The 25,323-nt window shown below is 45.5% G+C and overlaps 1 protein-coding gene across 1 annotated transcript; it reads left to right on the forward strand.

Moving 5' to 3' along the window:
- Positions 1-2,665: 2,665 nt before the first annotated feature.
- Positions 2,666-20,472, forward strand: LOC116938078 (exosome complex exonuclease RRP44-like). The gene is made up of 15 exons (XM_076063806.1): positions 2,666-2,714; positions 4,872-4,942; positions 5,974-6,138; positions 7,616-7,774; positions 9,469-9,579; positions 9,931-10,068; positions 11,221-11,367; positions 12,513-12,629; positions 14,287-14,388; positions 15,058-15,122; positions 15,775-15,859; positions 16,707-16,834; positions 17,902-17,988; positions 18,393-18,549; positions 20,251-20,472. Exons 1-15 carry the CDS (start codon positions 2,666-2,668, stop codon positions 20,470-20,472), a joined length of 1,803 nt encoding a protein of 600 aa, XP_075919921.1.
- Positions 20,473-25,323: the final 4,851 nt, after the last annotated feature.

The raw sequence follows: 25,323 nt of genomic DNA on the forward strand, positions 1-25,323 counted from the left end.
CTCAAACCACCAACTCACTCAAACCACCAACTCACTCAAACCATCAACTCACTCAAACCACCATCTCACTCAAACCACCATCTCACTCAAACCACCAACTCACTCAAACCACCATCTCACTCAAACCACCATCTCACTCAAACCACCAACTCACTCAACCACCAACTCACTCAAACCACCATCTCACTCAAACCACCAACTCACTCAACCACCAACTCACTCAAACCACCATCTCACTCAAACCACCATCTCACTCAAACCACCAACTCACTCAAACCACCAACTCACTCAAACCACCAACTCACTCAAACCACCAACTCACTCAAACCATCAACTCACTCAAACCACCATCTCACTCAAACCACCAACTCACTCAAACCACCATCTCACTAAAACCACCAACTCACTCAAACCACCAACTCACTCAAACCATCAACTCACTCAATCAAACCACCAACTCACTCAAACCACCATCTCACTCAAACCACCAACTCACTCAAACCACCAACTCACTCAAACCACCATCTCACTCAAACCACCAACTCACTCAACCACCAACTCACTCAAACCAGCATCTCACGCAAACCACCAACTCACTCAAACCACCAACTCACTCAAACACCATCTCACTCAAACCACCATCTCACTCAAACCACCATCTCACTTGAACCATCAACTCACTCGAACCACCATCTCACTCAAACCACCAACTCACTCAAACCACCATCTCACTCAACCACCATCTCACTCAAACCACCAACTCACTCAAACCACCATCTCACTCAAATCATCAACTCACTCAAACCACCATCTCACTCAAACCACCAACTCACTCAAACCACCATCTCACTCAAACCACCATCTCACTCAAACCACCATCTCACTCAAACCACCATCTCACTCAAACCACCATCTCACTCAAACCACCAACTCACTCAAACCACCAACTCACTCAAACTACCAACTCACTCAAGCCTCCATCTCACTCAAACCACCACCATCTCACTCAAACCACCAACTAACTCAAACCAACAACTCACTCAAACCACCACCATCTCACTCAAACCACCAACTCACTCAAACCACCATCTCACTCAAACCACCATCTCACTCAAACCACCAACTAACTCAAACCACCATCTCACTCAAACCACCATCTCACTCAAACCACCAACTCACTCAAACCACCATCTCACTCAAACCACCAACTCACTCAAACCACCACCATCTCACTCAAACCACCAACTCACTCAAACCACCATCTCACTCAAACCACCATCTCACTAAAACCACCATCTCACTCAAACCACCAACTCACTCAAACCACCGTCTCACTCAAACCACCACCATCTCACTCAAACCACCAACTCACTCAAACCACCACCATCTCACTCAAACCACCACCATCTCACTCAAACCACCACCATCTCACTCAAACCACCAACTCACTCAAACCACCAAATTCACTCAAACCACCAACTCACTCAAACCACCAAACTCACTCAAACCACCATCTCACTCAAACCACCATCTCACTCTAAAAGGTTGAAGGTTAAGGTGCAGAAAGCCCTGAAAATATATTGGCTCGCACCACTGCAAGCTCCCTTCTGGAGGATATGTTGTTGAGCCAGACGTTTGGAAGAGGTGGGAGTAACCCACATTTTACCCCACCACATACGAACTGCCGATGGACTACCCATTGACAGTGCTGAGTGGACAACGGCAGGGCCAGTGAGGGGGGATTTAAGAAACGGTTCAATCACCTGCCGCGCTTGGAGGACGAACCGGCGGAATTTGGGTTGCCAAGCCAAGTGTGATAACCGTCACATTATGGCAGCATCATAATCTGAATATTTTTCCTGGATCAATCCGATGAGCTATAAAGTTCTTTTTCACAGGTGTCCAGCACCACTTCATCATTTTGATGAGGGGTTCCTGAATCAGGTGAGAGACAGATTTGTCCTCCTCTACCAGGTAAGGTCGGGCAATTTTACTTCTCACTTCACCTTCCTCACCTCAACTGGTAAGGTAGGAAAATCATTGCTCCTGAACTAGGTGAGAGCCAAATCAGGTGTGACCTGTGGTGCATAAGGGGCCCACACCAATGATAAAAAAATACTAAACTATTTTTTTATTTTCTTGGTTCTTTCGGTAAAGTCTCTTTGTTTTTTTCCGGTAAAGTCATGTATAAATAAGAAATAATAAAATAACATAATAGCGTACGACGTTTCGGTTGCAACACAAGCAGCCATCATCAGGTACAGAAGAGCTAAATTTATGAGAGAGAAGAAACACATAACCCCAGATGTATATACAGACACCCAAGTAGGGGGGAACTAACACAGATACAACAGGGGACACAGAGAGAGAAACGTACCAACAAACAGGGTTTAGCAAAATCGCTGCTTGTAATCGCCAGGGAAACGATATATAGTCCTAGAATGAAGGACTGTGCATTTGATAAGGCCACGTGAAGGTGTTGTGATCCCCGCTCTCTATTAGGGTGAGGGCTATCTCTTTGCAAACACCCATGACCTCACGACCACAACAAAGAGCATGTAAGAGATTTGTGGCTGGCCAGATGGTGTCGTACACACGTGTCATTTGGCATTGTGGTGAAACGAATTCAGCTCCATTATAATGTGACTGGACATGCTCGGGAACAATGCCCCATATAAACGTGGATGTCCAGCCAGATGAGCTGGCACGCAGCTGTAGGCTGACCCCATAGCCAGGTGATATCACACTCCTCCATAATCTTGTTGATGTGCTCAGTTGAGGTGATGCCTACCTGTAGTTCTACTGATCGGAGGCTGACACTCATTGATCATTTGACGACGAGAACAATTCACTTTAATGGGCAACATCAAGTGCACAAATCCTCATACGCTGTTATCTAAATTTTGTATCGCCTCGGTGATTTAGTTAAATTGCAATGAAGAGAATTGGTGTATAAATCAGCCAAACGTGTGCTCAACGAGTGTACGGTTGGCAGATATAAATAGATCTTATTGTTTTCTGCTCTACTGACAAACCATGACTTTATTTACCAATATATATTTTAAAATATATATCCAGATAAAAAATAGATGTTGCTTGACTGCTGCTGCTTATCTTGTTTAAATTAAGCCTCTTTCATTTCTGGCCCTCACTCTCAGCAATAAAAAAAGACATTAATAATAGGGTTTTTCCCCTTTTTTCTGGCAACAAAACTGGAACCTTTTTAGGAGGATTCATGTCTGCATTAACCACAATACCTGCAGTCAAAATGCAAACAAAAAACATAATATGATAATATATGCATTGTCCTTGAAACTGATTGGTGCTCGACCAATTGGGTCGAGGCTCAAAAGAAAGCCATCCCTTGGTGTGGACCAATCAGTTTCAAGGACAATGCATATATTATCATAGTATGTTTTTTGTTTGCATTTTGACTGCAGGTATTGTGGTTAATGCAGACATGAATCCTCGTAAAAAGGTTTCAGTTTTGTTGCCAGAAAAAGGGGAAAAACCCTATTATTACATTTTGGTACTGGCAAAGGAGGTCTAATGATGTAAAAAAAAACTTGGCACTGACTCCTGGCCCTTTACATGGGGAGATGATCTGAACACTTGCAATGAATACGTTTTCACCCTTAAATGTTAAGTGTTACGTTCACAAAATGTGTCTGATTCCAATAATATGCATTAATTGTGTTTTGACCGACCGTCTGTGTTGCTTTATATGGTTTCCAAATTTGGCTAAACCCTGTTAGTTTGGTACGCTTCTCTCTCTGTGTCCCCTGTTGTATCTGTGTTAGTTCCCCCCTACTTGGGTGTCTGTATATACATCTGGGGTTATGTGTTTCCTCTCTCTCGTAAATTTAGCTCTTCTGTACCCGATGATGGCTGCTTGTGTTGCAACCGAAACGTCGTACGCTATTATGTTATTTTATTATTTCTTATTTATACGTGACTTTACCGAAAAAAACAAAGAGTAATTCCTGCAGTCACGAAAGCTTCGAATCAAGTCTGAACCACCTCTACCGGGAGGTATGAGGTTTGTGTCTTTGTGTTGTCTCTGCTTGTGTATCTGCCTTTGTGTCTTGGCTTGGATTTGTGTCTCTGTGCTGTCTCTGCCTGTGTGTGGGCCTTGGTGTTTCCGAGTGGGTGCTGCTGCGCCCCCTTTGCTCCATGCGTACCTCATGCTAAATTGTCCCATTGTCTCTCAGCCTTACCTTCTCTGCCTATTTAAGGCGACTTCACTGTGTGCGTATCTGTGCTGGTTCGCTCTACTTGGATGTCTGTGTGTGTGCGCGGTCTCTATTTTAAATTTCATACTTAACTTGCAATTTAGCCATCTTTGAAACAGCGTAATCAACCAGACTATGCGTTAATTGTGTTTTGACCGACTGTCTGTGTTGCTTTATATGGTTTCCAAATTTTGCTAAACCCTGTTTGTTTGGTATGCTTCTGTCTCTGTGTCCCCTGTTGTATCTGTGTTAGTTCCCCCCTACTTGGGTGTCTGTATATACATCTGGGGTTATGTGTTTCCTCTCTCTCGTAAATTTAGCTCTTCTGTACCTGATGATGGCTGCTTGTGTTGCAACCGAAACGTCGTACGCTATTATGTTATTTTATTATTTCTTATTTATACGTGACTTTACTGAAAAAAAACAAAGAGTAATTCCTGCAGTCACGAAAGCTTTTAATCAAGTCTGTAGTGCCTCTTGTTAAACAGTGCTTCAGTTAAACAGGAACATTAATAAATCCAGCAGGCATGACTTGAAAAGTAACAAATTTACATTTTGGGTGGCACTCTAAATCGTCCGGTAAATCGTGTCGCCAATTATAATGTCTGCATTTATCTGCACGTGTATGTGTACCCCCAGTGGAGGAATACGTGCGCAGCTTGCTGGACAACCCTGAGTTGATTGACCGTCTGGCACTGGCCTCGGAGCAGGTGAGACTCCGTATGCGTGCATCAGCTCTGCCCCCCCCCCCCTCATTTATGGTGCGGGCCTGTACCCTTGTCCGACCCCTCACTTCCGCGTTGCATCCAGCTGCCTCACTGAAGAAAGGGACACTTGCCTTGCGCTGAGTACGACGTTTCGCTGGTTGTAATCGCCAGGGAAACGATATACTCGATTTGTAAGTGTTGTGGGTTTACTCTCCAATACACTGGCGTGCTGCAGTAGTAACTAATTGACACGTTTTGTTTTACGTAACAAACCTTACTAATTGGCTGTACCGGGTTAACTACACACATTTACGCGCTCTTACCCAAAAAACCTTTATTATGGATAATATTGGTCACGAAATAATACGTGTTAAACAGCTCCCTTTTAGAACGTCTCATCCTCACCAACAATGGTCAATCAATCAAATAAATCGGTTTAACACGTAGGCTTTCGCGACCAATATTATTCATAATAAAGGTTTTTGGGTTAGATCGCGTTATTTATAAATGTGTCGTAGCCCTCCACCACCTGACACGGCCAATCAGCAAAAAAAGTGTCACGTTGACAAAAGACAAATAATTCACTACTTTAGCCCACCGGTGTGTTGAAGAGTGAATCCACACCATTTACAGTTTGAGTACTCAATTGGATTCACTCTTCAACACACCGGTGGGCTAAAGTAGTGAATTATTTGTCTTTTGTCAACGTGACACTTTTTTTGCTGATTGGCCGTGTCGGGTGGTGGAGGGTTACGACACATTTATAAATAACGCGATCTAACCCAAAAACCTTCATTATGAATCAAATAAATCCTAGATTTATAACGTGGCATATTTAGCAAAAAGCAGAGACGGAAGGGTGAAACTCTAGAGGTAGCTCTATGATATCCGCTTTTGTGGAACGTTCTCTAACACGGATGGCCGTACTGCTCTGAGATAAATCAGACTGGATCCTTCGTCTCGTTACGTGATGTCAGTTGCAAAATTGTTGTTGACGCGTGCATGTGACGTGCGTGTGCTGTGTACGTGTGCAGGATGTGGTGGAGTCCCGGGTAATCTTCCCCAAACATCTCCCGCTGTCCCAGCTGCAGCAAGGTGTGCGCTCCGGCCGGTTTGTCCAGGGAACCTTCCTTGCGAGTCGTGAGAATTACCTGGAGGGGACTCTGAGGGTGCGAGGGGATGGTGACAGTGATAAAGAGGTACACGTTTCACAAGCCTGCTTCTGGAAGGAACAATGCTGTTCGATCGTATCTGTGAGTTTTAAAAACAAATTTACAATGAAGCAGTGGCATAGCGTTCTTGGCATGAGCAGTAGCTCTTAACCTTTACTGCAAGGCTGCAGTAAAGGTTAAGAGCTACTGGGCTAAAATATTTGTATTTTGAACGTCTTTTGCACCCTACGTAGGTGTCGTAGCCTGGCTCCTGCCCCCCCGGCCTGTGGGTCCTGGTGCAGTTGCACTGCCTGCACACTCGATAGCTACGCCACCACAACCACAGTATATACGTTAATTGTGACTACTTTAATAATAGGGTTTTTCCCTTTTTTCTGGCAACAAAACTGAAACCTTTTACAAGGAATCATGTGTGCATTAACCACAATACTTGTGGTCAAAATGCAAACAAAAAACACACTATGATAATATATGCATTGTCCTTGAGACTGATTGGTCCACACCAGGGACGGCTTTCTTTTGAGCCTCGACCCAATTGGTGCGAGACCAGAGGACGCAAAAAGGCGTACGCATATATTGCAAATATTATCAGTGTGTTTTTGTTTGCATTTTCACCACAAGTATTGTGGTTAATGCACACGTGATTCCTTGTAAAAGGTTTCAGTTTTGTTGCCAGAAAAAAGGGGAAAAACCCTATTATATTTTGGTACTGGCAAAGGAGGTCTAATGATGGATGTGACTACTTTGTTAACAAAATGAATGGTCTATTTCCACCTCCAAAATGTAACGTTAAATAACAATTAGGTACATTGGCCCTTTGTTGGAAAAAAAACCAGTCCAGAAATTGCCCTGCTTGAACATATGTTACTGAAAATCATTGGTTTCAGAAGTTTCATGGGCTCATAGTCCTACATTTTAAATTGTTTATTCGTGGTATTAAAATTCTTGTACAGTAAAACCTTGGATTGCGAGCATAATTCGTTCCGGAAACGTGTTTGTAATCCAAAGCACTCGTATATCAAAGCACTCGTATATCAGTTGTGATCACGTGACGCTCGGCAGTACAAAGCTGCTCGTATTGCAAGACCCTCCCTCGTTTATCAAATTAATATTTATTAAAAATTTTGCTCGTCTTGTAAAACACTCGCAGACCAAGTTACTCGCAATCCAAGGTTTTACTGTATATGCTGCTCTCTAACAGCACTTGGCCCAGCGGTCTGTTAAGGCTATACGGGGGATCTTCTTTGGTTCTTTCGGTAAAGTCACGTAGAATGAGAATAAAATAATAAATTGATAAAATAAAATAACACAATAATATTCTCACGACGTTTCGGCCACAACACAAACGTCGTGAGAATATTATTGTGTTATTTTATTTTATCAATTTATTATTTTATTCTCATTCTACGTGACTTTACCGAAAGAACCAAAGAAGATGAATCATTGCAGTCACGAAAGCTTTAAATCGAAATTTATACGGGGGATCTTTTTTCTCTCCGTGCAGGTGTTGATCCAGGGGCTGCAGCATTTAAACCGCGCGATGCACGATGACATCGTGTCCGTGGAGATGTTCCCCGAGGAGCGCTGGGTTGCCCCCTCCTCGCTGGTCCTGCACGATGAGGGCGTCGCAGGGGACGTTGTAGAAGAGAATGAGGAGGATGTGGTGAGTGGAGCGTCAACACTGCCGAACCAAAATCAAACCCAGACACCTGCAGTGTGCGTGTCTCTCTCCCCGTGGTCGCATGGATTTTTCTCCAGGTCCTCCGGCTTTTCCCTCCACAGTTACAATCTGACATGCACTTAGAGTATTTGGCTGCTATCAATTTCAAAAGTGATAAGATACTTCATTGAACGATCATTTGTGGCCAGGTCACTTAAAAAGAGCTATATAGCTCTCAGGGTCCTTATCTGGTAAAGTCAAAATAGTTTATAGTTTTGAAATAGTTTTAATTTAGTTTAAACAAAGAATAACAACAAAGACTCAACCACTTCAAGAGAGACCTTAAACATAATGAACACCGTGTGACCAGACAACAATCCACATTAGAGATGCTGTTAGCTTGATTTTGCGTTTATTAAATGACTTTACATTACATTACTTCAAAATCAAGTCAGGAGTGCTAATCATTTCGTACTATTTTTGTATGTACGTAGGGGTTATTTGACCATACTTCGGTGCGGGTTTGTGAAGGGGGGGGGGGGGCATAGATCTGGAGCATAGAAGGACAGGACAACAGTTCATTTTGCTGTACTGCGCTCTGCTGCCAGCCATTTTTTATCGCAGAGCCTATACCACCTGTTATGCATATCCAGGCTCAACACGGCGTCGCTTCCACAGTCTGAGCTCCTTTTTAATGTTTATTTTAATTAACTTAATTAGAACTCAAGAGATCAGGACACGTATCATTTGCGAGAGTGACCTGGGTCACAGGGTGGCCTCTATATTGAAAACTAATTTCTTTAGAACTGCTTTTTGTATTTATATTGTTGTCCTTTCCGCGCACCTCCGATTAGCATGGTTGGCTGTGTACGGTGCGAAATAAGTTCTACATGCATGCATACCACAGTGACAAAATGCAAAACATAATAAAGTACAGCAATGAAGTTAATTGAAATTGGCACGAAAACAACCGTGGTTTATGAAAAGTCGACAATATTGCACAAACATAAACAAGTGTTAGATATTAAATCGCATGTAGTGCAAGTTGGCTTGGGCAGATTATTTATAGACTGATCATTGCACAGTTATACTTATAAAAACGTTACGTAAACATTAAACACATATAGGGTGACTGATGTGCTAAGCAGGTAAGAGAAAATGTCAATCACAATTGCAAGTGAAATCATAAAGAATCGAGAGATTAAGCATCAAATTGTGAATTAGATGGGAGGGTAACCTTTGTTGTAGATAATATTGGTCGCAAAAGCCTACGCGTTTTTTTTTTAAACGTGTGGTATCTGATGGGCGTGTTCCGGTTGATTCTATCAATCGCCAGAACTGTTTTAACTTATCAATATTTACGGAGGACTTCTCACTGTGATCCTTTGTCATTTTAACAAAGCGTCAGTCTCATTATTGACATTGATGAGACACAGCATGAAACCACATCCGCAGGTTAAGCGCTATTGTTTTGGATTGCTCCTTCCCCTTCAAGCCAAATTGTATTGTGTTACGCAGTGAGTTGGTTAAAAAATAGTTATTTCATTATTTCAGTGTGTGAGAGAGACGCTACTGTGGTGAGTGCTCATTTGAGTTTGCGTTGTCATCTCCCGGTGCTATCCCAGCTGCTGCTGCTGCTGTCGTCGCTCTTGCTTAGATTACGCAACACGATGTTTGTCCTTTGGTTTGGTCTCCAGCTGAAAGCCGAAAGTGGGAAGATGCGTCGGCCCACTGGCAAAGTGGTCGGCATCATCAAGCGGAACTCGAGGCCGCTGTGCGGCATGCTCATGCCCAGCCCAATCAAGGAGGTGGGCTGATCTGCATGTTTGTGTGTACGTGTGGGGAGCGGTGATGTAGCAGTTAGCGTGCTGCGCTACGAATTCTGGGACCCGAGTTGGATTATATTTATCGCTCATAACCAATAAACAGCGGCAAATGTCTGAACCTGTCTTGGGCCCTTCCCTAGGTCGACTCGGCCATAAATGAGTCTCTGATGTGGCATGTAAACATCAGCGCTGTGGAGACAAAGACGGTCGGGCATGGTGCTGGCCGTACCCACCCCGTCGTTTGCCGTACCAGCTTGAATAGGTGTGTGCTGACAGCACTCGCCCAAACAGTTTGTTGAATGCCTTACTGGGGGCCCTTTTTGCGTGTTGCAGGCCACCCGCCACCTGTTCATGCCCGCGGACCGCTGCATGCCACGAGTGCGGGTGGAGACGAGACAAGCAGCGTCCCTGCAGGCCCACCGCATCGTGGTGGCCATCGGTGGCTGGCTGCGACACTCCCGCTACCCGAACGTACGACTGCACCGTGACGCCCCGGACGCCGTGACACCTTACCCGTCTGTCCCGTGGTCGGCATCGTCGGGCTCATCCTTCTGTCACTTGACGCGCGGCCACGCGGCTCTGTATGCAATACAGCCGTCGAACCCAAAACACGAACGGTGACACGGTGAATTGGAAGTCAGGGTGGATGAAGTGGCACCACTGTGATTTTTTTTTGTTTGAAAGCATGGCAAACTCACCTGTGATTCAACCTAGGTTATTAAGGTGTTGTAAGTTGATAGTCTCAGCCCAGTCACCAATAACTGCACCAAAAACGATATTAAATTTGGTCGTGCACTTCGATTGTTTAATTTCCATCTCTGAGAAAACTACTGCTTTTGACTGCCATGTGATGAACATTACTTTGATTGGCAGAGTGGTTGGAAAAGCACTGCCCCCCTACAATTTGGACCGCATTTCACTTCATTGGATCTTAGAAGTAGCTCTGTTATGTCTGCTCCTGTGGGTCGTCCTTGACCACGAAGGGTGGTATAGATTGCTTGTCTTGTGTGATACCATTAACACAATGAGAAAAAAAATTGGGGAAAAGCTAAATATATTGTTAAGATGGATTATTTGGGTTGTATCTTTGTTTAAACAGATGCCGGTTAATATTCTACATCATGAACGTTAGGTACAAGGTTGGCATTGTGGTTGTGCTTTTCATACCTATTTGCCACTGCACAACCGAGCGGCACCATGGCTCGCACGGTTTAGTAGGCTGCAGGTTGTTTATCCACTGCAAAAGCGGATCCATGCCATGGACGGTCAATGCTTTGAACAAGTCTAGGCACACGCAGATGACGCTGTGGTGCCACGTCCCAGTGGTGTACCGACTGCCGTCACACAATTAACATGTCGATAGCCCCGCCCCTGGCCCTCCTCGGCCTCCGGATAGATTTGGATGCCTTGTGGGGCCAGCATATCACGGTTTGGTTCTGGTTCGACACGGCAAAAAGCCAGTGGGTGACCACAGACACCTCGAGAGCTCTGCGCTGTCTGGGTTCCAATGTACCGGTGGAACAGGGATACCGGTGACGATTGGCCACGTATGTGCATATGCATGTTGAACTTCTTCCGTACCATACGTAGACAACCGTGCTAATCGTCGGTGTGCTTGTGCAGGGCCATTTTGTGCGCTCTCTGGGCGAATGTGGGGATAAGGAGACAGAGACAGAGGTGCTGCTGCTGGAGCACGACGTGCCACACCAGCCCTTCAGCCAGGCCGTACTTGCATGCCTGCCCCCTCCCACGTTCAGCATCACAGCAGAGGTACGCATGAGACGTGTGACGATATGTCAATTCATCGATTGAGTTCAATTCTTATGCCTGCGGTGTGTTGGTGTGCTTGGTCGTGCATGTGAGAATCCTTTACTCAATGTTCTTTATTATAAGGCCCACGGGCCACTGGTGGCCCCTGGGTGGCCTTTGGTGTGGCCCATGACGTGTGGCCCCCGACGTATAGGCCCCCAACAATAGAGAAATGCGAAAACACCCCCCATCATCATCATCGTGCTGTCAAACCTCAATAGTTTCAAGATGTTTGGCCTGCGTAGAATACCTTCTAGAGGGCCTCTCTGGAGCTCTCCCTCCAGTCGAGGTCCTTCCGCTGCACTGGCATGAACGGGAAGCCACGGGGCTCTACAACTTTACCGCAGACCGTATATAGAAAAGCCGTCGACCTGAAAGAAAGTCGATGGCTCGGCCATATCATCATAAGAAGAGAGGAAATTCACATCGGAGGAAGGAAGGCGACGGACTTATGGAAGCACCAGGGCGGAGACCCAAGAGGCAGGCCTCGAGAGATGCGGATCAAAGTGGTGAGCCAGGATGTGGAGGACTCTGCAGTGGCCGTGGAGATGGTCCAGTACAGAAATGAATGGAGCAAGGGGACTACAGACTTTTCTCCTGTAACGCTGTACTTGCATACCTGAAGAACACCGAATTGTGGAAAAATCGCATAATTAATAATATAGGGTAAAGCACAGTCCGCAAGGACATGTGAGATGCGTACGCAGGCTTAACAAAGACTTCGGGTACGTGAGTAGCATCTAGATTCTAGAAGCATCCAGCATCATCCCGCCTTGTGTGATGCTACACCGAGGCAACCGTACAACCGCTTATTCTGCCTCGCACAACGCAGTTCTGTTCACTCGATCACCTTTTATCCAATTTGCATCCATGTTATGAAAAAAATGTGTTCCCTAATGCATTCATCGCATTATATCTAATTCACGATATGAAAACACGCGGAGTTATAGGAGAACGGACTGTACTTTCAAAATATTCAGTCGCCTATTGAGAAGATAGAACGCCATTAGAATGAAGTTGGTTTACCCATGTATGGCTCACCCTGTGTTTTGTTTGTTGTAAGGCAGCGTTTTGTTGAACCTGGTGCTGTGTGTGTCCCGTACAAGGACCAGGCTGGCAGGGAGGACCTTCGTGCGTTGTCCATCTGCAGTGTGGATCCTCCAGGCTGCACAGACATCGACGATGCCCTACACTGCAAACCGCTCGACAATGGGAACACCGAGGTATTCATTTGGTGGTGGTAATTGTGGTCACGGTCGCGGTAATTCGTGCCTATTCCTTTCATGGTTTTGTCAATGCTAGCGGAGGTTACAAGGGGAGTTTAAGTGGCACAATGATAAGTGCACTGCACATTCATCCTGTCAAGCTGGTTTAGTTCCAGTCATGGCTAACACCGGTACAGAGTGATATCTAAAAAAAACTGCCCAAGTTCTCCCCTTCACCTGCATTGACCATCGTAACAAAGCAAGGTCAAATGACAATCGCAACCCATTACGGCATGGAGAAGCCCTCATCCTGCAGTGGATTGACAAAGGGGTGGACAATATTCCTGTTATTAAGTTTCCAAACATTGTTGCCTTAGTGCCCGTATTCTTGGTCTCTGCTCGGCTCAGGACTGACTTCAACATGGCTTGGTTCTGGCTTGATCTGCTCCGTTGCCTCCAAAGAAGTATGAGTGGCTCAGCTGTGCCTTGGCTCAGGCTCAGCTCACGGAAATTCTGAGCGTGGCTGGGAGCATGCAGAGATATACGTGGAGGCACAAGGGACACGGAGGCTCAGGGCTGGAACCATGCTTAGAGGCAGCTTGGGTTTTAAGCGTTGCTTTGATGTGGCTTATTGAGAATTAGAATCAGAATATTTATACTGGAGGAATCCAATGAGCTATAAAGCTATTTTTCACATGTCCAGTAGAGGCGGGTAAGAACGTTACAACAGCAAACAGTACAAAAACATAATAGTAGTGCAAAGTACAAGAAAGATCAACAAACAACCCAAACACAAACAAATACAACTAAACCATCCCCATCTTACCAGGAAAAGCCCACTGAGGTATTGATTTATTTTTGATTAGTGACCTGGCCACAACTGAATAGCTCAACAAAGTGGCCCATCATTTGGACATTTATAGCAGCCAAAATAATAGAAATAATCTCAATGCATGTTGCGCGAGAGCCAAGCCTGAGCCAAGCCATGGCTAAGACCCCACTGGCCTAAGTGTCCACGTCACTGGCCGAATGCCTGGTTCACAATGAATGCACCAGGTAGTAATGGGTGTGCATTTCATTTCACATTATTGTGCTTTGGTTGGAGTGGCTATGGTGGAGGTTATGCATGCATGTGGAGTGAGCGACTTCCGCCAGACGTCTAGTAGAAGGCGTCTTATTTATTAAAAGCACACAGGGCGATACACTTCGTAACGCGGCTACACCTAGGCTGTACAAACACGCAGCCCATTTGCGTCCTGCGTATCTACGCTGGCTGGTTGACGAGCGTAGCGGCGGAGACAGAGCTGCTCTTGCAGAAGAACCAGCCACGTGGTCGGAGACGAAGAGATGACGACCGTAGCGACGCAACCAGGACCCAGACCCCACGCTAACAGCCCCGAAGTTCTGATTCGGTGCTCTTTATATCTGCCTGGAGTGGCCAAGCTCCACCTCTGGCCACGCCCCCTTTCTAGAACCTTCTAGGCCCTTCGGGATGGTTCCCGGAGCTTCTTAACTGACTCCGCCGTTGACCTTTACCCCAGATACGCCCCTTCATAATAAGGCATTATGTAATGCAGCTATAACCTTAATTACCCTTACAGGCCGGCAGGTATCACCCTGTCATTACACATCCATGCATGTGAGGGTGGTGACGGTGTGTTAATGTGTGTTCTAGGTTGGGGTACACATCGCCGATGTGAGCTATTTTATCCGGCCGGGGAATGCCTTGGATGAGGAGGCATCTCTGCGTGGTACCACAGTTTACCTGTGTGAGAAGGTGAGATGTGGATTTCTTCTTGCCACAATATCAAGTGTTTTACGACCCGCCGATTTCATCCTTTCATTCTTAACTTTACGACATGATGTAAAATATTACGATGTAACGATCATCGCGGTACCAGTTTCCCCACAACTTTGTAATTGTATTTGACATTTTCACCACATTTTTTTGCGTGCTTTTCAGTACTTCCCGTATGAATAACGATAACTTAAAAATGAATTAGAATTTAAAAAATGTGCAACAACAATGCTAAATATCTCTCATGATGTTTTAAACGAGGTGATTTTTGTGGATTTCTTATAATATGATGTACCGTGACATCATGAGCGGCAGGCTATCGGCGCAGTGGTAACACTCGTGCCTTGCAGCAAGGAGACGCTGGGTTTGATTACTCAACTCTTGTGCCTTTTTGCTTGCAGCTTTGTTTGTTCTCCCCCCTGTTAGTGAATGGGTTTCCTCTGGATTCATCAGATTTCCTCTAAATAAAACCCATACAATCTTAACTGGCATTCGCGAAAACATCCCCTTGCTGAACAGTTACCTGCAGGTGACTTAATCATGTGTGGGTTTGCTTGCAAAACACTCGTTGAGTTGGTGCATATGTATTTGCCAGATTGTGTTTATTGACAGAGAAGTTGTTGCGTTTATGTGTTTGTGCGCCTGCAGAGGATTGATATGGTGCCAGAGTTATTGAGCTCAAACCTGTGTTCCTTGAGATCCAACGTCGACCGGTGAGATGCACCAACAACTGTGAACTCGCGAGTGTGCACATTGCAACCCATACTCAGCAGCTAACGTGCATTGTTGCCAGGTGCACATGTAATCCCATGATGCGTGGCACTGTTTAAGTGTCATTGTACAGATCCACACAAGCATGTGTACATACATAAGCAGCCAAACCAGGATGGCACAATGGTAACACATGTCTCACAGCAAGAATGGCCTAAGATTGATGCCCGACTTGGTTGCCTTTCCATGTAGATTTTGTATGTTCTCCCCCTATTTAGCATGGGTTGACTCCAGGTTATCAGGTTTCCTCTCATCGCTAACATAAACGTGTTATTACTACTATGATCCTTAACCATGGAAAGCCTCACTGAATCTCATAACTTCGGGAGGGTACTGCAAAGCTTTTGCAGTCGAACAATGGTTGCTACATATATATTCCAGTTGAGTAATTTGTAACAACCCAAACCGGTATTTGGCCAAACATCCCGCTGCTGAAAGAATGACTCGACTACCAAAAACTTGGCAAGACCCTCCTGAAAAAGAGTCTCGAGACTTTGCGAGGCTTTCCTGAGTGAACACCCTGCACCACTCCAATGTCGACGACTCTGCCACTCGACGGTGAATGGCGACGGTGCATGTGCTGTGTGCGTGCAGGCTGGCGTTCTCGTGCATATGGGAGATGACTCCAAAGGCTGAGATTGTGAGCACACGTTTTACCAAGAGCATCATCAATTCCAAGGTGATTCCCCCCCCCCCCCCCACAGACGTTCAGTTTTTGTAAAACTCTCGTTTGCTTTCACGTGTATTGTATCGGTGCCTTGCTATGTTAGTGCAGTTGAGGTTTCCGGATGGCTGAGAGGTCAGAGCGTTGAGCTTGCACCTCTGAGTTCACAAGTGTAGCGAGATGAAACGGGTTCACAAGTGGTAGTATGTATGTTTAACTTCTTTCGCACTGTACGTAGCCAACTGTGCTAATCGGAGGTGCGAGGTAGGACATGAAAGTAGTGAGTTGATGGTCTCTGTCCAGTCAACAATCACTGCACAAAACACAGGTTTGTTTTTTTAGGTTAGATCGTGTAAATATGTAAATGTGTCATTAAACCCACCCCCACCCGACACAGCCAACTAATAAGGGTTGTCACGTAAACAGAACATGCCAATTCGTCACGAGTACAGCACACCGGTGTGTTGTACCAGTGACGAATTGGCCACGTTCTGTTTATGTGACAACCCTTACTAGTCGGCTGTGTCGGGTGGTGGCGGGTTTAACGACACATTTATGTATTTACACAATCTAACCCAAACAACCTGTATTATGGATGATATTGGTCACGAAAGCCTACGTGTTAAACTCACTGCACGAAAGACCACCAAATTACATTGCACTAAATTTGGTTAAATTCCAGCTTTGAGAATTAAAAAAATATATCAATTTTACTTTCTTTGGGTGAGCGTAACCCTCAGTGGTCATCGGGAGCCACGTAGACATCTGTTGAGTTCTGGCTTGGGCTTGGATCAGGCGTGGGCATTGTGTAATTGCGAGGACCCCATGGTTCACCCGTGGTGTGTTCATCGTATCCCCGCAGGCGTCTCTGACGTACGCAGAGGCTCAGCTAATGATGGACGACGCTGGGCGGAAGGATCCGGTCACCAGCAGCTTGCGTGGCCTCAACTCCCTGGCCAAGATCCTCAAGCAGAGGCGCATTCAAAACGGGTAACTCATTGTCAAGATCCTCATCCCCTCCACCGCCACTGGAGCGATGAGCCGTATTAATGTGTGCACCGCATTTAGTCGATCGGCAGGTCGCCTGTGGCGCGGTAAAGTGTGGTTACTCCCGTGTCTTCTAAGACATCAGGCCAGCGTGGAAGAGTAGGCTAAAATACATTGAGAGGGACTGTAAAAGGGTGTATCCTTAGAGGGGCCGCCTCTTATGGGAGCCCCCTTCTTCCAGCAGTGGCTTGAGCAAGCAATTGCAAGGCTGCACCTGTTGCTTTTTTGACCCCATGATGCATGAGGCTTGGGTGAATATCATGCACAAACAAGTGTTACAGGATTCATACTCTGGTTTTTTTCGGTAAAGTCACGTAGGTAAAACTATAAAATAAAATAACAACTAAATTAAATCACGACGTTTCGGGCGCAACACAAGCGTCCTTCTTCAGGTGGGACAACCACAGCCAGAAACAATTGCTGAAGTGGGCAAAAAAGGGCTGTTGTAACAAGAGGCTATATAGGTAAGAGAGTGGGGGGGAGCAAGGGGGGAGAGATAGAGAGGGGGGGTGTGGGGTAGGGGAAGTGGGGTGCTGCTAGAGGGATTAAAGGGGCGAGCACGGCAAAATGCCGGGGGGGGGGGGGAAGTGAGTGGGGCTGGGAGTGGGAGGCTGAAGAAGCTGGAGATGCGGAAATGAAGGCAACAATAAAGAAGTTAAGGTTTTACCTGGTTAATAACATCCTTCTAGATTGGAGTGTTACAGGCTGCTGCGGGGCTACATTGTGGGCAATAGAGGACAATGCAGTGACATAAATTGTTTTACTCTTCTTAATGCTCCCATGTCTGTGCTCCCCCACCTTTGCCAACGCGTACTGACCACCACGGTTAAGTACGGTAAAACCACCCCACGACCCGTATGACATGGGGCGGCCCTCATCCAGCAGTGGATTGACTTAACGAGCTGTGCATGTTCAACTCAAATATCTGAGTTTGTGAAGTGTCTTATATTAAGATTCTGTGTTGTTTTGGCTGGACATGATAATCGCTCATGTCCCTTCTCCACCCGTAGGGCATTGACTCTGGCATCCCCTGAGGTCCGATTCCACATGGACAGTGAAACCCACGACCCGATCGACCTGCAGACCAAGGAACTCAAGTGAGTCTCGTCAACAAGACACCTCCCATGACTGCGATCCGACTGTTGTGCAGATCTCTCTATCAGAATCAAAATATATATTTCTACTGGAAGAATCCGATGAGCTATAAAGCTCTTTTTTCACAGATGTCCAGTTGGGGCAGGTCACAACGTTACAACAACAAACAATACAAGCACACGTTAGGATTGCAAAGTATTGGAAAGGTAAACAAATAACTTAAACAAATATACAAATAAAACTAAACTATTTTTATCTTACCAAGTAAAACCCTGACTACAAATGATAGCTGAACAAAGTCGCTTATCACGTGGGAAATTTATTATCAGCAAAATAATCTAAGATAAAGAATCTTGACCCTTGTGGTTGATGTGTTGTGGTGGCGGAAACTGGTGCGTGTACACAGGGAGACCAACTCGATGGTGGAGGAGTTCATGTTGCTCGCCAACATCTCCGTGGCGGAGCGCATCGTAGGCGAATTCCCCGAGTGTGCGCTGCTCCGACGCCACCCGGCGCCTCCGCCTTCCAACTACGACATCTTGGTGAAGGCGGCGAAATCAAAGGTAGAGTTAGAACCCCTTTTAACGACCACCCTTGTTAACTAATCGCTTAACAACGGGCCTCCATAGAGCTCAATGTGTAGGCTTAACCGACCATTTCTCTGTTAACGACGGGCTCTTGTAGGTACAGTAAATATGAATTAATGCCACGTAGAAGGAAAACAATAAAATAAATATAAAACAATAAAATTATCACGACGTTTCGACTGCAACACAAGCAATCATCATCAGGTGTGAAAACCACAACAAGAAAATTTGAAAAAAGTGGCAGTTATTTTTAACGTTAGCACCACGGAGAGAGATTTGACAGTTTGTTCAGATGGACGAGTCCATCTATGTTCGGAAAAGAGGAGGGGGGAGACAAAAAATAATGGATGCGGTCTGACAGCCACCTTAAGCGTGATCAATCAATTAAGACCCGAAATGGCTTATCAAATCTCTCTCCGTGGTGCTAACGTTAAAATAACCGCCACTTTTTTCAAATTTTCTTGTTGTGGTTTTCACACCTGATGATGATTGCTTGTGTTGCAGTGGAAACGTCGTGAGAATTTTATTGTTGTATATTTTTATTATTTTATTGTTTCCCTTCTACGTGAATTTACCGAAAGAACCAAGAATATGAATCCCTGCAGTCACGAAAGTTTTAAATCAAAATGAATTCATGCATTTATTAACAGTGTTTATTTTAATATGATGTGTTTATAATGTTAGTATCTTTATGTATTAATATCCATTGTTTAAATATTATAAAGTACGTTTTTTGGGTGAACAAGGGAAACTTTTGATGCTATCGGAACGAATTAAGCTTTTAACACGTATTTCCTATACTCGCTTAATGACCAAATCCTTTAATGCTCGTGTTCGTGGAACCAATTACCGTCTTTAAGAGGGGTTTTACTGTCTCTAGATTGCTGTTAACCTTCCTTCAATATCATCCTCCTCGCAAGGAATTCAGAGGTCGTCGGGTGGCTCAAATTTTTGTTTGAGGTCTTTTGGTTTAACCGGGTGAGAACTCAAGAGAACATAATAGTCTCATTTGCAAGGGTCACCTGGGTCACCCTATGACCCAGAGATTACAGCTGGGACCCTGGCTTCAAAATCCAGCAGCCACATTGAACATACTGTGTTATCAAGTGTAGGGAGTTGAAGGACTCGGCTCGTTTCCCAGCTACTCCACAGAAATAAGCAACAAAAAACCATCACGATAAATGTAGTACTGTATTTAATTTTAGATAAATTCCAGCACTGAAATGTTGAAATATCAGGTCGACTTATTGTGATGAACATTATGCTCAAAATGGGTGGGAATGTGCTACCCCCTACTGTGAAGCAGAGGTGTCTTGAAACGATGTCAGTATTGGCCTGAGCGAGCAATTGCAGGGCTGCACCTTTTACCTTTATCTTGAGATGTAGCCGTATAGTTTCCACTCGCCCTTAGAGGCAGAACAACTCAAAAGGTGTGACGAACCACAGACAACGCTGGAAGGCAGCCAGGCACTGTGCCAGATGTAGATTAATCCACTTGCTGTACTGCCTTCTCCTGGCAAGCCAGGTTATGGAAACCTGAATGCCCACAGGAAGTGCGCTGAATAACGTTTTCTTTCCAATACACCACAACCCTTGCTGCTTCCCCAGCACTGAACTACAAGCCACGTGCGGGATAGTCACCTCACAAACGCCGGTGTGCCCGATTTTTTTGCGCAGAACATCGAGATCCAGGTGGACTCGGCTAAGGCGTTGGCCGAGTCCCTGGACCGGGCGGCGGTGCCGGGAGCGCCACCATACCTCAACACTCTGCTGCGCATCCTGGCCACGCGCTGCATGATGCAGGCCATCTACTTCTGCTCCGGCATGGAGCCCGACACCCACCACTACGGGCTCGCCACCGCCATCTACACCCACTTCACGTCGCCCATTCGACGGTGACGTGCTCTGGCGTCAGGCACACGCGTGAAATCGACCTTCGCGATTATTGAGGGGACTATGTTGTTGTCTTGGTGTGGTCTGGGACTGTGCTGCCTTTCCCAAGTTTAGGAATTTATTTATTAATTGATGTACTTATGCAATGTTAACTTGTGATTACGGCACACCTCCAATTAGCACGGTTGGCTACGTACGGTGCGAATTAAGTTTAACATACAACTTGTATATCTTTTTTCTATTATTTACTTTTACTGATTTGTTTACCTTTCCTCTTCTTAGCACTCCTATCATATACCTACTGGACATCTGTCAAAACGAGCTTTTATCGCGAATCGGATTTCTCCAGGATAAAGATTCAGATTTTGAGTTATTTTTCTAAAAGGTCCTATAAACGGGAAGTTTGGCCAATTCCTTAAATGGTTGTTTGGCTTGTGTTGGGGAAACACTAGAGGATCCGGAGAACACCAACACCTACAAGGAGGGTGACAGTGTTCCACGTGTAGAATCAAGAATCCATTGCCGTGTTGCAGCGGCGGCCAAAAGTGAAATGCAATTCTGCCATGGATCGCTAACGATTTTGTTGTGGATCTTAAATAAGAACACAGATATGAGCAGGCAGCAATTTGCGCTACATCTGTTGACAAATAAAAAATCCTCAACAAAGAATTAAATTCATACATTAACAAAGATAATTTCCACCAGCAGATGGTGCTAGAACGTGGTATGGCCAGAGTACAGTATTCTATCACAGCGTTAAATCCATCTGAGTCATTGTTTGCGTAGCTTTCTGGTGGATCGTCAAACCCGCTGAGATCCACCAGAATGAATCGCGGTGCTTGGTGGATTAATACCGCTGCTCCGTTGGCATCTCGTGGCCATACCGCAGCCTGTATCTACTGTAAATTTAATCTTCATATTAAATAGAGGCTACAACAAATGTGAATATTGTTGTTGTTGTCTCCCTGTACCGTTACAGATACTCGGATGTGATTGTGCACCGGCTGCTGGCCGTATGCGTGGGCGCCGACCCCACGTACCCGGCGCTCACCGACAAGCAGAATCAGCAGCAGCTCTGCAACAACCTCAACTACCGCCACAAGATGGCGCAGTACGCCCAACGCTCGTCTGTAGCTTTCCACATGCAGGTGGGAGGCGGAAGTGTGGGCCACGTGGAGCTTGCACGGCGTGTGCTTAGGCACCTGATAATGCGTCCATTCGTCTCTTGAAAACCATTTGTAAGGTCACGAAAGCAGGCATCGTATTGTGCGTGTAGTAAGAATCAATTGTTTTCTATTCGCACGCTTACGTGTGGTGGTGCCGTGGCTGTACTGGTTGGCTACACTTGACATTGCTTTTCAGCATTCTTCTGTGTTTGCTGAAAAACCTGGTTACTTGGCACATTTGCCCATGATGTGACAACTTTATTTGATTGGCTCTGTCAGGTGATGGAGGATTATAGTCAATACAATTGACATTGTACCTTCACGATTGAACTCAAAATAATCCCCATGACATGATGCCAATAGCACAACTGGAATTAATTAGCGGGGGGATGCAGAAAAATACCTTAAATTTTGTTAAATAATTGTGGGCCTGGTAAGTGATGCGCGTGTGTCTGCTCTTGGCAACGTAGCGGTGATTAACGGCTGCTGTTGTTGTGGTCTTAGTTGTTCTTCAAGAGCAAGGGAGTGGTGAGCGAAGAGGGCTTCGTGCTGTTTGTGCGCAAGAACGCCGTGGTGGTGCTCATTCCCAAGTACGGCTTGGAGGGGACGGTTTTCTTTGACTCCAAAGATCTCAAGCTCAACGTTACCTTCGACGAGGAGGTAGGGCATGTGTTCACTTAACCGGGAGGCATTGGCATTTCCCGAACGGCTGAATTCTGCATTTAAACCCAGGACTGGCTTAATGCACTGGGACCCAAGCCCCCTGACCATCTCTCTACGATTAGGTTTCTATCAGACACACAGACACTTGGTTTAAGGTGGAAGAACGCAGTGAGATACGAAGCTCCGTTTTTTTGCCATTTGGCAGTGTGGACTATTACAGAGGAAGTTACACCGGTGGATACATTAGAGCCGGATGGCTCACAGGGCTATACCAAAATAAACTGAAACTGAATTTAATGATGTAAATGCGTTTCAATTATAAAACGGTCACAATTAAATATGCTTTGGAAATAACTGCCATGACGGAGCCCGTATTGTCACGGAGAGGACATCAGATTAAAAATACAGTAAAATCCCTCAGATCCGGAAGAATTATAGAGAAAATCTAATGCTTTCTGTAAACAATGAGAAACTCAAAGGGCAGAAAAGTACTTGTAGAATAAAAACAAATGAGGGAAATAGTAGTTGATGCAAAAAGTGATCTCTAGATGGCAAAAAGCACATGTGTGACCAGTGGATCCGGTCCTTTCCAGCATGCCTTGCATGCCGCATTACATTGTCACTCTGCGTGGATAATGCACACAGCCTAATTTGGACCAGAAGCTCAAAAGGGCTTCTCATGCCTGGTTTTCAGCTCGCGCTGAGGTGGCCCAAGCGGTATTGCATTCGCTGTGTGTTGTGGAGGTTTGCGTTTCAAACTCGGTGGCCACTCCGGTTAATACTGTGGTGTGTATTAAGCGTAAAATATTTACAGGCTATCCGCTTTAACAGTGTACGTTAAAAGATCCTGTAACGTTATTCGTGTGCCAGCATCATGGTCCAAGGTTGGCAAATTACATGCAAATTACTTATTTGGGGAGCACATATCAATCGTTCGCCTCCTTTTACAAAGACGTAGCAGTGACCTTGAATGCAAACGTTTTGAGAATCAGTGAGGCTTTTCTGAGTGACCCATGTAATAGTATGAATAATAACGTTGGGTTTACGTCAATCCGTGCTTGTGTGCAGGGCACTTGGCAGAGAGCAGTCAGCGGTAGTGTAGTGGTTAGCGCTCTGCGCTACGATCCCGGCGACTTGGGTTCAATTCCTTCGCACGGTCAACACCAGTGATGATTATCTGAACCGGTCCTGGGCCTCCCCTAGGTTGACTCGGAACTCAATTGAATGCCTGGTGCGGTGTGTAAACATCGCCACTGGGAAGACAAAGGCGGCCGGGCATGGCGCTGGCGACCCACCCCCTTGTGTGCCGTGCCGGCCTTCATCTGTCCTCCTCGCCAACAGCACTTGCCCCAACAGTCTGTTAAGGCTACATTGGAGATATGTCTTTGTGTTTTGTGTAGGGCCCCACGCTGTGCGTGGAGGGCATCGCGCTGAACATGTTCGACCGCGTGTGCGTGCGCGTGTCGCTGGATTCGTCCAACCTGCAGCACCAGCGGATCCGCATGCACCTCGTCCGCCCGGAGGTACTCACCGTGCGGCGCGACGCGCAACCTTGGAATACCACCGATTTGTATTGTGACCATGCTGCTGTTGCTGCTTGCTGCGCCAGCAGTAGTGCACAAAAAACAAACGCTCGCCGCATCGGAACGTCAGCGGGCCGAAAATTAATGACACAAGCCACAGCATAGCGCTTGTTGCCATGCAACCCAAATTGTGGGACCGTATAGTAAACCCATAGAGACACAGAGATACATAGGAGATACAGAGAGACCCATTATGATTCCTAGAGATTCATAGAGACTCATACAGATACATAGCAGTGCATTAAAAACAAGCTACTGTACGATTGTGGCCATGCAACCCAAACTATGGACCACATTTTACACCACTGTAGTCTGCGCTCCTTCAATGGAGGGGGTGGCAAGATGACACAAACTCTCTCCTGAGGCTCTCCCGTGGCTATCAGACCCATACATTGGCATTTAGCCCCTGAACGTAATACCCTTATAACACAGGAATAAAATATAAACTCCGGTCTTGGATGGAAAAAATATATGTTTAGCTAGCATTTTGAGCTGCAGTCTGTTGTCCTATTCCTCCTGTAACTGGCAAATTGGATATAACGCGATGATGAATGTATGAAGGAACGCATTTTTTGTATAACGCGGATCCGAACTGGATTTAACTCGGTTGAATGAATGGAACTACGTCGCGCGAGTAGGAATAAGCGGTCGTAACGGCTGCCTCGGCGTAGCATCACACAAGGCGGGATGCTGCTGGATGCTTCTAGATGCTACCCACGTTCCTTAGTCTTTGTTCAGCCTGTGTTACGCATCTCACGCGTTATTGCGGACTGTGCTTTACCCCATATAATATATATTATTTATTATAACACGATTTTTCCAAAACGTGGTGTTCTTGAGGTACGCAACTACCGTATTATAGAACAGACTGTATATCCAAAGACTATGGGATACTATCCCTACCTATATCAGTTGTGACTGTCCGTGTGTTTAAATCCAGCTTGAAAACGTCGTTATTAATTGGCTTTTCCTGGATTATGATTGGTTATTACTGTGAGGGGAATCATTATAATTAGCTTTTATTGCATTTTGCATGCTGTGTAAAGTGTCAGTATCACTATCATTGTTATTATCGGCTTTTACTTTATTTGTATTGGCTTGTATCTATACTTGAGTAGTTTTTTAATGTCCAGTGCTTTTTTGAGATGTTTCGATATGCAAGGTGCTGTATAAAATAGATTTTTATTATGGCCCTAGTTCATTGCACAAGAAGGGCCATTATCTGAAACGTGACCTATTTAAATGATCGTTTGGGGCTGTTGTTGATGAATGCGAGTTCTCAAGATACCAAGCTAAGTCAGGGTGTGGGAGCCTTGGTAGATATCAGATTTCTTAACAAAACTCCATGAGTCTGTTCTGCATGGGTTTCCTCCGGGTTCTCTGGTTTCCTCCCATATCTAAAAATAAGCATGCGTTGAAACTGGTATTAAGGTAGTTTACGTATC

Source organism: Petromyzon marinus, unplaced genomic scaffold (genome assembly GCF_048934315.1).
Source record: "Petromyzon marinus isolate PM22_M1 ecotype Great Lakes invasive population unplaced genomic scaffold, UKy_Petmar_22M1.pri1.0 PM_Scaffold_19, whole genome shotgun sequence".
Taxonomy (NCBI): Eukaryota; Metazoa; Chordata; class Hyperoartia; order Petromyzontiformes; family Petromyzontidae; genus Petromyzon; species Petromyzon marinus.